Source organism: Lissotriton helveticus, chromosome 5_1 (assembly GCF_964261635.1).
Source record: "Lissotriton helveticus chromosome 5_1, aLisHel1.1, whole genome shotgun sequence".
NCBI lineage: Eukaryota > Metazoa > Chordata > Amphibia > Caudata > Salamandridae > Lissotriton > Lissotriton helveticus.
Window position 1 is genome coordinate 691,909,728 of NC_136065.1, and position 20,095 is coordinate 691,929,822.

At 48.1% G+C, this 20,095-nt stretch overlaps 1 protein-coding gene across 2 annotated transcripts in view; it reads left to right on the forward strand.

Annotated features, from left to right (window-relative positions):
* Window positions 1-20,095, forward strand: part of MCU (mitochondrial calcium uniporter) — a 786,648-nt gene that overhangs the window by 447,426 nt on the left and 319,127 nt on the right. For both annotated transcript variants that reach the window (XM_078643082.1, XM_078643083.1), the window contains one exon: window positions 11,114-11,183. In XM_078643082.1, coding sequence (XP_078499208.1) covers window positions 11,114-11,183 — 70 coding nt within the window. The remainder of the gene's footprint in view (window positions 1-11,113; window positions 11,184-20,095) is intronic.

Below are 20,095 nucleotides of genomic sequence, written 5' to 3' on the forward strand. Positions count from 1 at the left end.
CCCAGCCCTCGCTGCCTCTATCATTGTACACTCTCCCTGTGTTTTCCTGTTTCCCCTTCCTTTTTCCCGGCTCCATCATTCTGTGTGTTGATAAACTGAACGCGCTTTGTAGCACTCGACCCTGCGTGTTCTTAGCTTCAGTCTCTGTGCTGCTGCACCGCATCACTCGGGGGCACCACCACATCACTCGGGGGCACCACCACATCACTCGGGGGCACCACCACATCACTCGGGGGCACCACCACATCACTCAGGGGCACCACCACATCACTCAGGGGCACCACCACATCACTCGGGGGCAACACCACATCACTCGGGGACACCACCACATCACTCGGGGGCACCACCACATCACTCGGGGGCACCACCACATCACTCGGGGGCACCACCACATCACTCGGGGGCACCACCACATCACTCGGGGGCACCACCACATCACTCGGGGGCACCACCACATCACTCGGGGGCACCACTCGGGGACACCACCACATCGCTCGGGGACACCACCACATCGCTCGGGGACACCACCACATCGCTCGGGGACACCACCACATCGCTCGGGGACACCACCACATCGCTCGGGGACACCACCACATCGCTCGGGGACACCACCACATCGCTCGGGGACACCACCACATCGCTCGCTCGGGGACACCACCACATCGCTCGGGGACACCACCACATCGCTCGGGGACACCACCACATCGCTCGGGGACACCACCACATCGCTCGGGGACACCACCACATCGCTCGGGGACACCACCACATCGCTCGGGGACACCACCACATCGCTCGGGGACACCACCACATCGCTCGGGGACACCACCACATCGCTCGGGGACACCACCACATCGCTCGGGGACACCACCACATCGCTCGGGGACACCACCACATCACTCGGGGACACCACCACATCACTCGGGGACACCACCACATCACTCGGGGACACCACCACATGACTCGGGGACACCACCACATGACTCGGGGACACCACCACATGACTCTGGGGCACCACCACATGACTCTGGGGCACCACCACATGACTCGGGGACACCACCACATCGCTTGGGGACACCACCACATCGCTCGGGGACACCACCACATCGCTCGGGGACACCACCACATCGCTCGGGGACACCACCACATCACTCGGGGACACCACCACATCACTCGGGGACACCACCACATCACTCGGGGACACCACCACATCACTCGGGGACACCACCACATCACTCGGGGACACCACCACATCACTCGGGGACACCACCACATGACTCGGGGACACCACCACATGACTCGGGGACACCACCACATGACTCGGGGACACCACCACATGACTCGGGGACACCACCACATGACTCGGGGACACCACCACATGACTCGGGGACACCACCACATGACTCGGGGACACCACCACATCACTCGGGGACACCACCACATCACTCGGGGACACCACGACATCACTCGGGGGCACCACGACATCACTCGGGGGCACCACTCGGGGGCACCACCACATCACTCGGGGACACCACCACATCACTCGGGGACACCACCACATCACTCGGGGGCACCACCACATCACTCGGGGGCACCACCACATCACTCGGGGGCACCACCACATCACTCGGGGACACCACCACATCACTCGGGGACACCACCACATCACTCGGGGACACCACCACATCACTCTGGGACACCACCACATCACTCTGGGACACCACCACATCACTCGGGGACACCACCACATCACTCGGGGGCACCACGACATCACTCGGGGGCACCACTCGGGGGCACCACCACATCACTCGGGGACACCACCACATCACTCGGGGGCACCACCACATCACTCGGGGGCACCACCACATCACTCGGGGACACCACCACATCACTCGGGGACACCACCACATCACTCAGGGACACCACCACATCACTCGGGGACACCACCACATCACTCGGGGACACCACCACATCACTCGGGGACACCACCACATCACTCGGGGACACCACCACATCACTCGGGGACACCACCACATCACTCGGGGACACCACGACATCACTCGGGGACACCACGACATCACTCGGGGCACCACGACATCACTCGGGGGCACCACTCGGGGGCACCACCACATCACTCGGGGACACCACCACATCACTCGGGGACACCACCACATCACTCGGGGACACCACCACATCACTCGGGGACACCACCACATCACTCGGGGACACCACCACATCACTCGGGGACACCACCACATCACTCGGGGACACCACCACATCACTCGGGGACACCACCACATCACTCGGGGGCACCACCACATCACTCGGGGGCACCACCACATCACTCGGGGACACCACCACATCACTCGGGGACACCACCACATCACTCGGGGACACCACCACATCACTCGGGGACACCACCACATCACTCAGCCCAACCACATCATCACTCAGCACCACAACAGCACTGTCCTTGCTTGCTACCAATAAGCATTGCCATAGCCAATAGGACTCGCATTAGGAAAGTGTAAACTATTGGCTTTGTGAATAACAATGCTATTCATTTATATATTTTCAAAGCCAACACAAAAAAATTGTCATTTACAATACCAATAGCTCACACTTTCCTATTGTGAGACCTATTGCATTGCAAATGCTTGTTTCCCTTACGTCTACACTCTCCGTGTTGCCTAACGACACACTTTTAGCTTAGCGTAGACAAGGAGATGTTTATCTCCAAGTTCGATCCCATCTATTTCAGAAGATGTCTGCTTCTATGAAAGCAGATATCAAAGAGCTGAATAAAGCAAATCCTGATACGAGCTTGAATGAAGTCTATGCTAGTGTGTAGCCGATTTCCCTCAAGCCCATCCTAAAAGCCTAATTAAAAGAGCTGTTCTCCATGCACATTTCGGTTCCGTTCAAACCTACCCTACAAATGGCATGAATCGTTTGGATTTTTTTGTTTTTATCCTTTTTGTGTGTGCGTGCATTTGGGTGCAGCGTTTGTAATTTGTAGCTCAAGGGCACTTTTTGGAGTAACTGCGCTATACAAATGGCCTTTCATTAATTCACTTAATGTTACCCTACAGACTGGGTAAAGATTCGACTGTGAGCTGGCCTTTAAAATGAGGCAATGCCCTGCTAGCTCTCAACACTTTAAACAGATGAACTACTGAGGAGAAACAAGCACTACGAAGACAGATGATGGGCACAGCAGTAGACAGTTGACCCTTGTATTGACAGTAATCAGTTACTGACCTGGGGCCATATTACAATAAGCGACCTGGGCGCAACAGGGGTTTGGGCCTGCTTTGCATGCCCCAATTTACTTTGGTATTACAGAAGGGGATGCAGACGGTTGGGAGTCCCCTTCTGTGATATCGCTGGCGCACTTAAAGCATTGGCGCTACCATCAGGGGGCGTTCCCTCATTTGCATAGGGCGTGCCCTTTGGCAAATGAACGAATTCCTTGGCCTCTGCGCCCGTGGCATAGTATAGACGTGGGTGCAGAGGCAAAGAGCTCTCAGGTGACGCACTGTCAGTGCGCCGAATGAGAGCAGCCCTCCGGAGGGGAGAAAGGGGGTCCCAGGGACCCTCCAGACATCCCCTTGTAGGGGATCTCTAATCACCTTTGATAGTGCAGACAGGTTGCCGCGTGCACTGTAAAAGCACAGAACGGTTGCAAGCAGCGCGCTGCCGAGTGGGGGCAGCGGGATTTGGGCCGTGTGCAAACAATGACCGTGCGCAATAGGACGTCACCTGGAGTCCTACTGCCGTCTTCAGGCACACCTGTAGCTGAAGTAGCACACACGTACATAGCCATGCTGTGGAACCAAAAGCAGCTGTAGCAAAGATTCCCAAGTAATCCTACTCCATTTGTCTCCTTGTGCTATATGTGGCTTTCCATCTATCCGTGAACACTCTTTCTCCTTGCTCTCTTCTCCATCTGATTGTGTTCTCTCTACCTTCCTTCTCCCTCCCTCTCCTTTGAAGCCTCACTGTGCCTGCTGCTGTTAACCTCGAGTCGCTTGAAAAAGTGACAAAGGCACCAGAGGCGGCCCAGTGCTTTAAAAATCGGCATCGAAGAACCCCAGCCCACCAGGGAAATGCCCAGTGGAGTAAAAGGCCTTGGCAGCCCTGTACATGCTACGATGGTCCCACCGTATCTTCTACTCTACAGCAGGGGTCTTCAAACTGTGGGGCGCGACCCCCAGGGGGGGCGTGGAGCGATGCAAAGGGGGTCGCGCCTTCACAGTTACACTTCTGCCCAGGCCCAAGGGCTTCAGCCCCACTCCTCACTCATCGTGTGTCTCAGCCGGGCTGCTGCTGTAGTGAAACGCGAGCTGCCGGGGGCTCGGTTGTGCAGTGTCTGGAGTCATCTCCAGCTGCCCGAGTTTTTCACAGGTCTTTAAAGACCATTTGCATATTTACATGCCTTTGTAAACTGCTTACAGAGGCTTCGTTTTTTCCTGGTTCCAGTACCCCCTGGGCCCCCACTCTGCCTGTTCCTTACATTTGTATTTTACAATTACTGTTGTACTGTGAGAATGCATGTAATGAAAAGGAATATAAAGTAGGGTTGCCAAAAGAAAAATGCCTGCCTTTTTTGTTTAAAGAGCCTGGAAAGACCTCCTCTTGACACTTAATAGACTTTTAAATACAAAAGTATGTATGCATTCCTTATGTGTCTTTTTTCTCTGTCAGTCATGGATCATTGAGGCAGCCCTAGAACACAATTAAAAGTGCTTTCTATTTATATTTGCTGTTCAAAGTATGCACGGATAAGTGCTGAAAATACAGCTTTAGGTGACAATTTTGTACCGACTGGGCCATCAAAATAATCTGCTGGCAACCCTAACCATAGGACTGTAAGTTTGTTGCAGGATCAGCACATTATTTATTTCCTCCACCCTTGATTAATGCCGCAATAGTTTAACTTAGATCTTAAACCCTACGCTGCCGTCAATAACATGATGAGTTACTTCAAGTGTCTGGGAATGCACCCTGTATTTAGACAACTCGCTCCTCATTCTCGCCCTTCACTTTCACGTTAACCCTGCACTCACACTGATTACCATGCACTCACACCATTCACCATGCACTCACACCATTCACCATGCACTCGCACCATTCACCCACTCACCCTGCATTCTCCGTGATCACTCTGCACTCACAATGCACTTGCGCTGTTCACCCTATACCTCACCCTGCAGTCACACGAGTACACTACTCATCCTGCAGTCCTCTGACACTTCACTCACCTGTGCCCCCTCACTGCTCAATATTCAACTCACTCAAACAAGCCCATCAGTAATCATACATTCATTCGTCCCATTCTGAACTTGCATTCGCACCTAAATTCATAAATTCATACGCCACCTAACTCACCCTGCAGTCACTCCTCTTACCCTACTCTCGCACTGTTGCATCGCTCACCGTGCACTCAAATGGGCACTCTTGTCACCCACACAGTGTGCGGAGGGTTAATGTACCTGCTACAAAGAACGTGTACCATGCAGATCACAGAACTGAGTGTGAGTAAACTATGAGTAGCGCTATAAAAAAATGAAATGTTTGTCAGAAAGGTGCTATAGAGAGATGAGGTGCATTGTTGGTGAGTGGCAGTGAAGGAATTCATGGAGGAGGAGGAAACGGGGGTGGGGCACCAAAAAAGACTGTTGCACCGTGTGCGACCAGTGTTAGGACCAGCCCTGGCTGGGAGTGTTAGTCCCCTCCGAATTTCTGATCTAGTGACTCCCCTGCTTCTGGCTATTATTATTATTTACATTTGTAGTGCGCTACTGTTACCAAAAGATGTCCTGGGGCTAATAACCATCTGCTGCCTGTAGGCAAATGAGAAACGCAGAAGGAGAAGGAGAACCAGCCAAATGGGGTAACCTACAGAGCATAGAGAAAGGTTTTTATATCTTCCTAACGGATAATAGATTCTTAGTGGAGCGAAGCAAAGGAGGGTGCAAGTTCCATAACTTTGCGGCCTGCACCAAAACAGTGAGACAGACAACTCATGCCTTCTTGAATTAGGGAACAATAAGCAGAATGGCACAGGCCGAGAGGAGCAAACTGGCCTGGCCCGGCCCGAATGCTTGGTGAGGAGAGATGAAGATAAGAGAGGACAGCAAGGGAGTGAGAGAATTTGATTGAAGAGGTCAGGGATGAGGAGAAATGTGAATTGCCGAAGAGAAGTGTGGACACGTAAGAAGTGAGTGTGAGCCAATGGTGAGGGCTTCTGTTAGAACAAAGGGGAGATGTGAAAGTTGAATGGGGGGGGACTGGAGAGGTGTAAGATACAAATAGACAAAAATTTGAATGGAGAGATGAGGTGAATGAGAAGTGCTGAGGGGCACAGGTGGTGACTGGGCCAGAGAGGCCATGAGATAAATGAGAAAGACTGTTAGAGATGAGGGCAGTGAAAAGAGAGAATGGCAAGAGATGATTAAAGGTGAAGTGAGAGGTTGAATGGGGAGAGTTCAGAAGTTGTAAAAAGGGGTGAAAGAAAATGGCCTGCAAAGTGACAGAGAGATCCGGGGTTAGGAGAGGAGAGAGATGTGGAAGAGAGGGGGTGAGAGGAAAGCTGCATGGGTATACTGCTTAACTCTGCACAAAACCGCCAGGTTTTTAAGGGACCCCTGCTTCTCCTGGCCAGGGCCAGGTGAGTGTCTAATGTGGCAGCACGTATTCCTGCGGAGTGGAAGGCCCTTCTCAAAGGTTGACTAGAAATCTTTCGGATGTTAATTGCTGTATTTTGGTTATAAACGGGTACTAATGGGGTGAAATCTCTCCTCAGTGTTGCTGTGTGTAAAAAATGTTAAAATAAAGAAGCAATGCTATCCCAAAATATGCGGCATCACATAACATTACTTACATTTTCTTCCCACACAATTTAGTCAAGCCTGTCGCGTAATTTGGTCCTCACCTGCCTCATAATTCTAATAGTCCTGCCTACAGGTTTAGACGTTTTTGTCAGGAGGGTGTCTCTGCGCCTCAAAATGTTGACACTGGGGTCTCTGCATCCAAAATTTGAAGACCTCTGCTCTACAGTAATTAAAAACTGAGAGTGTAACGGGTCCCTATCTGCCCAATAGTCATGTCCTTAATGTTACAAACACGGAGTGACACTCTGAAGTCTAGTATCCTTCCCACAGACCTTAAGACCTTAATAGTGTTTAATTCACTGCCTCATATTTCCGAATTGTAACTTTATAAATTCTAATTAATCACAACAAAATCTTTGTTACTCATTTACCTGATACTGTTGTTGTAGTTGCTTTATTTCGAAATATTTGTCATTTCATAAAAGCGTTGCAGTACAAAAATAGATACAAATAGAAACAATTAAGTAGCTCAACCTTCTAAACATTATGTACAACGAACAATAAAAAACAGTCATTGGTAGAATGATAAGAAAAGGAAACAAAACAATGAGATACAGTCATTGATAAAATTATAAGGGTGGGGAAACAAAATATCAAATGTTGAAACAAGTTGAGTCTGTGGGGATAACCTTACTGGAGGAGAAGTTTCCTCGCAGATCTTATCCTCCATACCCAGCCCAAAAATGTTGCCAGGCAGCAAGCAAACAGAGGACGGGCATCCGATCTTAAGATCCGTAGGGCCTCCAAGTGTGACCGAGTGCCCAAGCTCAAACAAAGAGGTTTCAGCCATCTACGGCGAGGTGCTACATACGTTGGGCATTCAAACATTAAATGGGCAATAGACTCTACCCTATTATCACAAAAAAGGCAGGACGGTATAGTTTGCCAAGGTGGTTCCCAACTTGCTGTCCACTGGCCTAAGGGCAAAACTCCCACCCTAAATTTGAAATATAGTGACCGATCCATCGGGTTGGAGATCAAGTCCAGATAGGGTTCTCTAAGAGGGAGTTCTTTAATTAGCAAGAACTCCACGGCCGATCTGCATATTTTGGGATTGCTTGCTCTCTCCTTTGCCACCCAAGACCAGAAGATTTTCTTTAGCAGTTGTTTGGGTGGAGATGTTCTGTTGGCCCAAGCGTCTGCCAGGCCCAGTTCGCAAAGGAGCCGCTTTACCTCTTTAAGCCAACCGACCTTATGCCAGCCCGGGGTAGAAAGAAGTTCACGCAGCGCTTCTGCGTAACTGGAGAGTTCTGGAACATTCCATATGCGAGCCCACAGTAAAAGAGGACGTATCTTTGCTTGCTCGGATATGGGACGTGTACCTGTGTCGAATAAAAGAGGGAGCGTGGGAGTGCTGTAAGGGAGCCTCATGAGATCTTTATGGAATTTATTCTCGAGGTGGGTCAGGGTATCAAATTTCTGCGTGCCCCACAGTTCAGCCCCATACAGCGACGCAGTCACCACCTTTGCTCTATAAATATCTAGTATCGCCCCAATGGGTTTAAGGGGTGAGGCGCGATGTTCTTTTAACAATGCCCCTGTGACCCTCCTATGCGTCAGAATGATTTTTTGATGATGAGCCTTCCAACTCATAGTCACTGAGTCGAATGCCTAGGTAGTCAAATTCCCTTACCCTTTCAAGTGGGACTGAGTCTAGGGTTGGAGGGTGGACAGACTTCCTAGGTGGATTCAGGACCAGGAATTTGGTTTTACCTATATTGATGGCTAAGCCCCTGGAGACACAAAAGTCCTCAAACCTAGAAAGCAACATTTGAAGGCCTACCGGGGTTTTTGAAATCAGCAGGGTATCATCTGCAAATAGGAGAGTTGGTATCTTCCTGCCCGCCAGGGAGGGTGCGTCTGATGGTTGGTTAAGAAGATGCTCCACCACTCCGTTTAGGTAGAGTGAAAACAGAGTGGGGGCTAGCACACACCCCTGGCGGACGCCCCTATCTACAGAGATGCGAGATGTTTTTTGGCCCTGATCGCCCCATCTGATTTGTGCAAAGTTGCTTTCGTGGAACTTGATAAGTAAAGCCAACAAATACGGGGGAATACCCAAACCCTCTAAGACGTCCCACAATTGGTCCCGTGGGACTAGGTCAAAGGCAGTCCGCAGATCTATAAAAGCGAGATACAGACTGCCTTTGCCCAGTACGACCACTTTCCAATAGAGCATTAATAATCGGAAGGTCTGTTCTATAGTGCCAGTTCCTGTCCGAAAACCGGCCTGGAAGTCAGACAGAACCTGGTTTTCTTCCGCCCACTGCAAAATCCTTCCTAAAACTACTTTGCCTGCTACCTTCTGGGTGGAATCGAGGAGGCTGATGGGACGATAGTTAGCAGGGTCGTCCCTACAGCCTGTCTTAAAAATCGGGACGACTTCCGCACCCCTCCAAGAGTCCGGGAGGCCTCCACCAAACATGGCCTCATTCAAAAGTAGGGCAATAAGTGCACTCCACACCTCTGGGTAGAGCCGTAGCAAATCACCGGGACGCCATCTGGACCTGCAGCCTTGTTAACAACAAGGCACCTGATTGCTCCTTCAACTTCCATGGCCGTAAAGATGTGGCCATTATCTGAATGTGTGGCTAGCATTCTATGCCTGAGGCCCCTATTCAGTCCTAAAGCCCCTGGTGGAATGGAATACAGGCTGGAAAAATGTGCAAACCAGGCCTCCCCTGTAATGTTACAAGTCAGTTGTGAATCGACAGGCCTATCCCTACCTCTGAGCAAATCCCAGAAACCCTTTGAGTCCTTTTTGGAACTGGCGTCCATTAGGTCTCTCCAAAAATTGGTTTCGTGTTCTTCCCTTGCCACAGCTTGGATTTTATTGTAACCTTGCCTAGCGAGTCTAAGTTGGGCTGGATCTTTGATTTCAACCGCCCGGATAAGTTCACTTTTAGCAGCACGGCAAGCAGAAGAGTACCATTTGTCTCTACCCCTGTTATGTATATCTGAATGCAATAACAGAAATCTCAGAGGCAACAAAATGCTGGTCAGGTGGGAGCTATGGGAAGCACAATATTTTAGTTCACCTATTCAAAGGCCCTCCCTTAACGATATTATATAAGCCTCTTGGAAAGAATCCCTAGTTATACTTCATAGCCCACACCCTTTTGGAGATACAGCTCTTCAGACACTCGCACACTTTTTCCATCCCTCTTAAAATCCTGGTGACTTGTTTCGATGAAGAAGAGAACAAGTGTGAATCGTGTGTGACGTAAAAAGCGCGGGTTGAGCTGTATGCGAGGTTTCGCGTTGTCATTTTTGCTGCCCCTCTGTTTTTGTGCAGGTCTTGAGGTTGAGGCTAAGCAGCGTTCAGCACTCTGCTTATGCAGAGGCTGGCATTGCTCCATTACCTTGCTCCGGTCGGTTTCTGTTCCGACCTACTTATATACTTGACTAGCAGATACGAGGGATGATGGATTGGAATATGTTTTTGTGTGCTGGAAACACGTTGTACGCCCATCGCAGATCAGGGTAGAGCTATGCTTGTATGTGCGTGTCTGCTTAAAAAAAAGAAAAGTCACGGAGCTATATAGAAGGCTTCTGTACTTCCCACGTAATTAAACTTGAGCTGACGGCGTTAGGAAAATGTATCTCGTGGATGTCCATTATGATAAGTAGTTGCATCTTGGGTGTTGAAGCTTAATTGTGCTTAAGTACTTTGCAATCCACGCGATTTACCAATCTGGTGGCGCTACTTTTAGGAGTAATTACATATTTAACTTTTCGACTTTTATATCAAGGTTTTGTGTCTAATATGTCACTGTTCAGTAGAGTGCTGCAGTCACGAGTTTGCGGTGGGCATTGTTAAAACAAAAAAACGTAAAGTTGCCCGACAGTGGAGGCCCCTTGCATATAAACGAGGCGGATGTCACTTCCGCTACCCCCGCGGTGTTTGTGTTGTGCTAAAACCCAGTCCATTGCCTTGCACAAGATCTCGTCGTCAGACTCGCGTTATCGCTACTCTAGTGTAGACCGGTATGCTTTAGAACGTTCATCGATGAGACACTGACTTTAGATAAATGCGAAATATTTCCAGTGCGTTTCAAAAGTTTTGTAAAAACTTCACACAAAGCTGCTGGTGTTACCTTTAGTTGTTGATCGAGGCTTCACCTTAAAATGGAATGGGGAAATGAGGGAGAGAGGGGGTCTGGGAAAGCACCTGTGTCCATCTTGCTAAATATTCTAATTTTTTCTCCTTCATTTTATAGGTACATCAGAGGCTCCCCGCATGGCACAGCCAGAGAGTGGTCTTTTGTAGTACGGCGGTGCCCTCTGATGGTGAGTATTAGAATGTTTCTTTTCCTAATTATGCCTTGTGGTCCTATTATTTTTTTTTTTTTTTGCAATGTCACTGGACCGCAATAATTTCTACCCAGTATATTTAATTATTCGTCCAAGTTTGATTCCTTAACTCATTTCGAACCCCAGTAGCAAAGTAACGTCTTCCTGCTGTATGTCATAGGCCGGCCCGTTACACGAATAAGCACCAGCACTGATCCTTTTTGGGTTCCGGAGGAGCGTGCTGCTCGCCGAAAAGCGTTTCGACGCCTCGTCAGGGGTAGTATGCGCTATATATAAATACAATTACAATACAATTCAATCTTAATTAGCGGAAGGCACTAATGATTAGTCCATCTTTCACTATAGAAATCAATTTCAATGTTTAAATTTACTTTTCTTAATTGACTTGTCACTAAACACATGCATGCTTTTTATGGCCAAGTTTAAAGCCGTACATAGCTCAAGTTCTCAATTAAAACAAGCACTGGCAATGCTAATACTGGCCTGGCAATGTGTTTTAGCCATGTTGTACACCAGTGTAGCTGCCGTTAAACATGGCTAATGTTAGTGGTTTATAGTGGTTTGGTGGATCGGAGTTGAGTAGATTGGGGTAGAGTCGAGTGGGTTAGATTGACTGCATTAGAGTGGGGTAGATTGGATTGGAATGGGGTGGGGTGGATTGGTTTGGGGTTGAGTGGGGTGGAGTAAAGTTGAGTGGGGTGGAGTAAAGTTGAGTGGGGTCGAGTAGAGTGTGGTAGATTAGAGTGGGGTATTTTTATATATTTTTTTGTATCTGAAAAGTTATATATGGCGTGATCAAACAAGATGGCCGCACTGACGTGATCCGTGTTAACTCCGTCGCAGCCTGCTGCTTCGGTGCATGTATCCAGCCCCAACACAGCCCACAAACATAGCGTCGGGGCTGTGAAGATGAGCAGCGACAGAAGATTTAATTAAATTGGGCGGGGTACGTGCTGATCTCAAAGAACCAGACGACCTATGGAGGAGGATCGAGTCAAGATAGCGCCGACCCTAGGTGCGTGCCGGAGTTGAGCTGCTATAGGGAGCCGGGGGCGGTTTGTCACTGAATCAAGTTGTTGAGACACAGCCCAGCATTAGAGGAGGAAGACTAAAGCCAGGCAACAGAGGAAAACCAAGGGACGCGTACCGCAGTATCACCCCAACATGTGTAAAACAACTGCTACGGAGAGCGCCTTATCACCAAAGGGCACTCCCGGGATACTGAGCTCACTGAGAGACGGTTACGGAGGTGAGGGGGGTCTCCATGATATGAAACCAAAGCGAGTGGGTAAGAGATCCCGAGGAGCCCCACCTGACCTCAAATTGCGGCGGTCCCTCCCCTCCGCAGTTACAACACGGTGGGCTTCTCTTGGGTACCTTTATGGGGCGGTAGCAGCTCCAGAGGGGCCCCAGGAACTGTTCCATTATAAGCTGAAAAGAAAGCAGAAGTGGGGACACCCACTTAATGCCTGACCCTAAGAAGGCCGCCAGAAGATGCCTTCACCTTACTGAGCCTCATTGCAGCAAGCCTTAGTTCAGGATGCATCTGGGGAATCTCAACAGACAACAAGACGAGATGCATTGGTTCACCACAAGCCTAGCGTGTTAGTGAGAGGGCCCGGGGTGGCTGGAGAAAAGAGACGACCGCATCCATGCTACCTAAAATAGCTCTTCTCAAGGTATTTAATTATTTTAACCTGGCAGAGAAGAAGCATCCGGACGAGCAGAGGGGTACTGATTCAGGAATGGCGCTGACTAAGGGGGAAGTGTTGGCATCCTTGAATGACTTCAAGATGGAGCTGCGTAATGAACTAAAGGGAGACCTCCAAGCCTCAATGGAACAACTCAAAGCAGACCTATCAGAAAAGATGACCATGATGCAGCAAGATGTAGACTCTATAGGGACAAGGTTGCTGGAGACGGAAGCCCAAACTCAAGAACTGAATAAAAAAATGCCGGACACACAGAAGAAGTGTCAACAAATGCACGCATGGCTACAGACTTCAGAACGAAGATTTGGAAAACCTGTCCAGGAGAGACAATATATGTATCTGGGACCTGGAGGAGGAGGCGGAGGGCACCGATGTGGAGGCTTGTATGGAAGGGCTCTTTGCAGAGATTCATGTGCTGAAGCAGATGAAGATCAAAATAGAGCGAGCGCACAGAGTTGGGCCGGTGGCACCCGCGGAGAGAAGACGCACAAGAGATGTCCGGGTTAAACGCCACTCGTTCTAAGACAAAGAGGCAATACTAAAAGAATTTAGGAAAAAAGTCGCAATTTCCGTCCAAGGATTCAGATGCTCACTCTCTCAAGACCTATCACAGGTGAACTTACGACACCAGGCCTTCGCGGACGATGTTCTTTTGACGCTTTCTTCCCCCAGAACATCTCTGCGAACCCTCCAAGGGGATTTGCAGAAATTCGAAGCAGTCGCGAATTTCAGAGTTAACTTGACTAAATCGGCGGTGTTAAATCTGACAGTGACGGAGGGGGAGAGACTTTGAATTCAGGGACAATCCCCCTTTTGTTTGGACCAAACACACAATAACATACCTAGGGATCCTGATCACCTCACGTATAGATGCCCCGTTTAAGGAGAACTTCCTGCCTTTGGTCTCCCAGATACAGGAGGAGCTTAGGAGATGGAAGCCACTGTTCATCTCGTGGCCAGGGAGGATACATGCTGTCAAAATGACTGTTCTCCCTAAGTTATCATACCTATTCCAGGCGCTCCCGATAGAATTGGAGAAGAATTTCATCCCCAGGGTCTACTCCATGATTCTGCGCTACATTTGCAAAATGGGAGGGCACGCCTGCCATTCCAGCTGCTGAGGAAACCACAGTCTGAGGGGGGGGAGTAGCATTGCAGGACTTTGGGTTGTACTACAAGGCGAGTGATATCGGAATGGTCCAAAAGGGAATCGGATAAGCACTGGCTCCACATGAATCGGGCTATTGTGGGTAGGACCGTATAGGGCATTCTTTGGAAACCCAAAAAAGAGAGCCCCCCTAATTCCTACTTAAGCACCCCCACCAGAACCACTTTCAGGTTATGGAACGAGGTGGCGCAGGGATAGGGGTGGACTTCTTTTTCATCCCCGTACACTTCAGTCAAGCGTTCTCACCGGCGCTGAAGGAGGGTCCGTTTATGCTTGGAGAGAGGGAGGGTGTTTGATGCTCACTGACCTGTTTCACAATCAAGACATCCTCACTTTTGAACACTGCCAGAGGGACTTTAACATCCCATCATCGGAATATTTCCATTACATACAACTGAAATGCAGGGCACTACATCCACTGGTGTAGGAGGCGGCAACCCGGGGACTGACTCCAGTAGAATCCTTTGTAAAGAAGGCAGGATCCACGAGAGGGGTTATTTCCCACCTATATGACCTCTTGGTCTCCGCTACAATAACACAGAGCCTGAGGTACACACATTCCTGGGACCGGACACTGGGGAGAGAAGTATCGTAGGGGGAGTGGAAACACTTATGGGCGGACATTGCTAAATACAATCATTCATTAGAATTGGGAGAAGCACACTACAAAATGTTATTTGATTGGTACCTATACCCAACAAAACACAAAGATTTCCCCCCAATCTTCAGATCTCTGTTGGAGGGAGTGTGGACGGCTGGGGGACTTCCTCGACATTTGGCGGGACTGCCCAGCCATCAAACCCTTCTGGGAGGAGATTCTGGCCCAGATTAAAGAAATGCTGTCATACCCCCTACCGAATTCCATAGAAGCGACCCTCTTGGGTCTATGGGATCCCACCCTGGAGCATCAAACCAGGGCAGGCAAGGCGATTATGTCGGCCAGACTACACAAAGTTAAGACAAGAATTGGCCAACACAAGCAGAATCAGATGCCAAGTCACCACTGCTCCTCTAGTAGAACATTTCATGGAAAAAGGCCACTCTGACCAGGACCTACGATGGCAAGTCAATGACACTCTACGCCCCACCATCAGGGGAGGCGATGCCCAAAACATCCTGAACAGAATGGAGTGCAAGTGGATGTTTTACTGCCGCTCGATTGAAAAAGGACTCCACACTCTGGAAGAATGGAACACTATTCGATGACCAGAACACTTTGTGAGACTTTCTGCCACGTCCTTTCACCCAAACTGCTAGACCTGACCTCTCAACCAGTCAGAATGCATTTATCTTTTATCCTTGTTTTTTATCCCTAACAGACTCTCTTTCTAAACTTGTGATTCACACAGCACACAGTAGCTCTACCATTAAATGTCACCAATAATGAGCCCTGTATCTTTAATAGATACTTTACACCGCCACCACACAAGCCGCATTACACTCGGCAAGCCCTTCCACACCAGGCGTCCCTAGCTCCCCTGACGTCACCATGCCGGCAGACAGCCCGCACATGCGCTCATTTGCCCGAACCGGATATATCCGACTTCGCTGGAATCCGTCAGGTTAGGATTAAGTCCTGGCAGGACACGGAATACACCGGTCCTCACCCGTTGCTTGATCTCGCAATCCGCAAGTAAGTTGCAGCGCGCTCAGGCTTTTCACTGCCCAATCCCCAGGCTACAGGCTCTAATTAGGCGCCCCTTCGTTTTTCCACAGGTAACTCTCCGGACTTCACCGTCCCGATTCCTTCACGGCCTCTTCGCCATACCTTAGGTGCCTCCCAAGTAAGTCTAACAGCCCTTGAGTTTCTTCTGGCCTCTTGACACGACCACCATCAGTCACTAACCCCTTTGTCTCTCCTCAGAGTACCTTAAAAAGTTCCCGCGCATAAGTGATAGTTCAGACCGGAACCAGTCTGCATCCCGGCTATCTCAACGGAACCCCTATACCAAACTTGCCTCTACCACTAACTGGGTAAGCCCTTCCCCGCCAAGCCACCCAACGCGCTGCACCTCCTAATCCTTCACGATCACGCATGGGGTACGGGGAAGCATGCCCCCGACCCCTCCATCCCTCCTCTAAGTAGGAGTATGTGAGACTGATACTTTATTACAGTACAATCATTCTCTCAGCAGGGTTCTTTATAAAACTAGCCCTGTACTTGTCCGCAGCCGCTAACCAGCTGTACCTTGCTCAGTCCACGAACCACTTGGCAACCAGCGCCTCATTACCACTCCTCACGATAGTCACGCGCATAAAGACTAACCCTGAGCTAGCTTGCAGCCAATTCAGCGCTAAACCTCTTTTTGGGCTCCTCCTGGTAGTAACCCCAATACCACCTGTATAATTATGTGGAATTGATCGTTTAACCTAGTATGATCGATCGGACTAGTGAGCCAGCACTTTCTGACTAGTCTGGAACCTGCTCCCAGGCATTGCACTACAATGTAAAACCACGCCCCCATTGATCAGCCCTTTCATAGAGTAGAAGCACGTGCAAGCCACCGCCTGCTCCTATACTCACTACACTATACTCTATTGATATTATGTATGTGTTTTCAGTCCCGCACGGACCCAGTACCTTAATATACTTTCTCCTTCCCCATTTAGATCGTTAGTGCTCACAGGCTGACGTCCTGATGATGATCTCAGTAACCTGAGATCGAAACGCTGTCGACCTTCCCAACAAAAACTCCAGCACCTATTTCATTTAACTGTGGAGTTTTGAAAAATCAGATTGTTGTACAATGCGATGTCATTTTTAATATGCCACCTACACACCTTCACTTCACACACTTTTAAACAGTTTCTGTGAGCACAATATATCACGAAGCAAATATAAGATAAGATAAAGCAAAGTTATGGAGATAATACATTTGTTGTCATAAACTATCCAAATCATGTGTCCGGCCAAACGAAGTAACTGAGTCCTCTCTGGACCCCTATGTGAAGTATGTTTAAACTGATTTAACCCCCCTTTCAAAATTTATTCAGCCCAGACTGCTAGAGGACCAGATAGGCCTCCTCCAAGACCATTGTTTCCAGAAACATTCAACCAGAACAGTGCAGGGCGGGACCTAATATAATCTTCTAAATAAAATAATTTTAACTCGTTATGGCAGACAAAGGATGAAGAGGAGATAGGTATCCCCAAAATTCTCCTACAAAATCTATTTTCTTAGACCTGGATGCTTTTAGAATTTATAAAGCCCTTGATTTCGGTCCGTATGTTATAGTGGGTACACACTGTGCTCTATAGATTTTGAGTAGGGACAACACTACCTCAATTCTTTTCGGTTGGGGGAGATTTAAGACCGAATTAACTGCCTTTAAAAATGTACTCCGACCACATGCCCAGGATCCATTGTCTGAAAATTGTAGACCCAAATATGGGAATGTGCGTAGCAAAATTTCAGAACCAGAAGTAATAGCATTAATAAGACATTTTTTAGAACCGCAACACATTAAAAAAGATTTCTTAAAATTCGTACAAAGGTTCAGGCCATTCATAAAATCAACAAAACCCCTAACTAATATATGCAATGCATTGGGTGTACAACCAATTAAAACAGCATCGTCCGCATATAAAAGGGCGGCCAGTTTATTACCATTAATCATTGGGACATCTGTAGTCAGTTCAGACAACACATTATGTAGCTCATTAATATATAAAATAAAAGAGTGGGGCTAAGACACACCCTTGTCTTACCCCTCTTCCAATCACTATGTCCCCTGACACTATCCCGTCCGTGCTAATTCTCACCCTTGCCCTTAGTGCACTTTTTAGCATATTTACACAGGGACATATGTCCTCATCCAACCTGTAGTTTAAAAGGCATTTCCAGAGCCGTGATCTATTAACAAAATCAAAGACCGAGGTAAGGTCCATAAATGCTAGGTAGATGGGGTCGTGTCGAACTATAGTGTATTTACCTATGATAAAGTTAAGGTTAATACACTGTTCCACCGTTCCAAGATTGCTTCTGAAACCTAGCTTACATCTATTTAAAATGTTTTCCTCCTCGGCCCAGGATCTGATTGTGTTAAATAATACCCTCCCCAATATCCTAAGGGTATTGTTGATTAAAGAAATTGGTCTATAACAACTCGGGTTGGATCTATCACCCTTTTTAAAAATTGGAACGATAACAGATGTAGACCATGTATTGGGGATTTTGGTTAATGTCAAATTATTAAAAACATTAAGTAAAAGAGGGGCCCAAAACTCTGACCTAAATTTTATAAGGTCAATGGAAAGCCTGTCTGGGCCAGGTGCCTTATTACCCAGACTTTGATCAATAGCATCCTCAACCTCTGATAATGATATTTGAATTCGGGTCGCAGTGAGATTATCGACCCTATCCTCGCGCTGGGATGTAGCAGCATATATATTGGAAAAGTGGGCCACCCAGGCTTCACTCGTTATATTACAACTTAAAGGAGTGAGTGTATTGCCCAATGATATCAGTGACTTGGCCGCTGTCCAAAAACCATTTCAGTTGTTAAATCTTGCAGCACAAGCCAAGTTATTCCATTGTTCTTTTAAGATCTCGTCTTTCCTCTGCTTAGTCACTCTTTTGTATTCATGCTTCAATGATCTGATTAGGTTAGAATCCCTAGGAGAAGCTGAGAGTGCAGCTCTGAGTTCTGTTTGCCCGAGAGCAAATGCTGGTAAACCACCTAGGGTTAGAGTTGGGTGCAAGTGCGGGTCTTGAGATCAATTTTTTAATGCCTGCACATAGTTGAGCAAAAGCAGAAACTACCTCAGGGTTAGGATCAACAGGTGAAAGACAAGTCTCACAGAGTGATCGATACGTTTTAAACATTTTTTGGAACCCACTGCTATTATCGATACCTTTCCATTTGACCCTTAAGTTGTCTGTTGGGGATTCTAAGTTACCGCCCCCTATCTCTTTTCTAAGATCAGATCTGGGGGCCACCCTGAATAAAACTATAATTGGATTATGATCCCAAAAGTGGATGGTTTAATCTCATCTTTAACTAGGTAATCTTCTAATATGGATATGGCCGTTATAAAAATGTAATCTATTGTTGAGGTGCAGCCATGACCTCTAAATGGTGGGCATTAGGCTATCCCCATTGTTTGTAGCTGTGATGTCCATTACGTTTGATAGGCTACTATTTGATAGATGATACAATAACTCAAACCCCCTTTTGCATGGATTGACCAGAGGGTGATAGAGGGGAGTTGAAATGTTTCCCCCTGCAATCTTTGCATTAAAATCACCACCCAAAAAATTCCTGCAAGTGTTTGATTTCCTATAAAATTAGGTATATCCAAAAGAAAGTTAAAAAGGTTGACAAAATTCATATGAGGTGTGGTTAAGAAATCATTATTATAAAAAATTAATAAAACAAATCGAAACCCCCGTGTGTATATCAAGGCTTGGATGTTAGCACTTTTGGTGGGGATTGTTTTTACACTGCCACCAGACGAGATGCTCACCCAGATGGATAAACCACCAGAGGGTCTCCCTTGTTTAGGGGGGGTGAGGTAGTATTGAGGCATTCATACCCTTCAAGATATAACTCTGTTGTTGCCCAAGTCTCTTGAAACATAACGATATCGTATTTGTTTACTGTCTTGACCCAATCATCACTACTTAGTTTGGAGACCAAGCCAGCGAATTTTCCAGCTTAGCATGTGTAACATTGGGTCATAAGGCTTAAATCTGAAAGAGACACGTTAGTATTAGATTCCTTACCTTAGAATATCCCCAGGCGTCAGACTGGATCCGGAATTTTTTTGCGTAGCCGTACCCTTGCGCGTCGGTAGGCGTCGTCTGCGGCTTCGCGTACGTCGTGGGCGCTGTGTTGACGTCGTCGGAGTACTTAGAGCCGCCTCCGCGTGCTGACGTCCGTTCTTCTTTTTTCCGCGCCAGCAGCGCAGATCCGGAAAAAGTGGTACCTTGGTCCCTTTTTCACAAAATCTTTTTGATCTTATTTTTCGAGTCTTCGACTCCGACATGGTGCCGGTAGGGATGCCT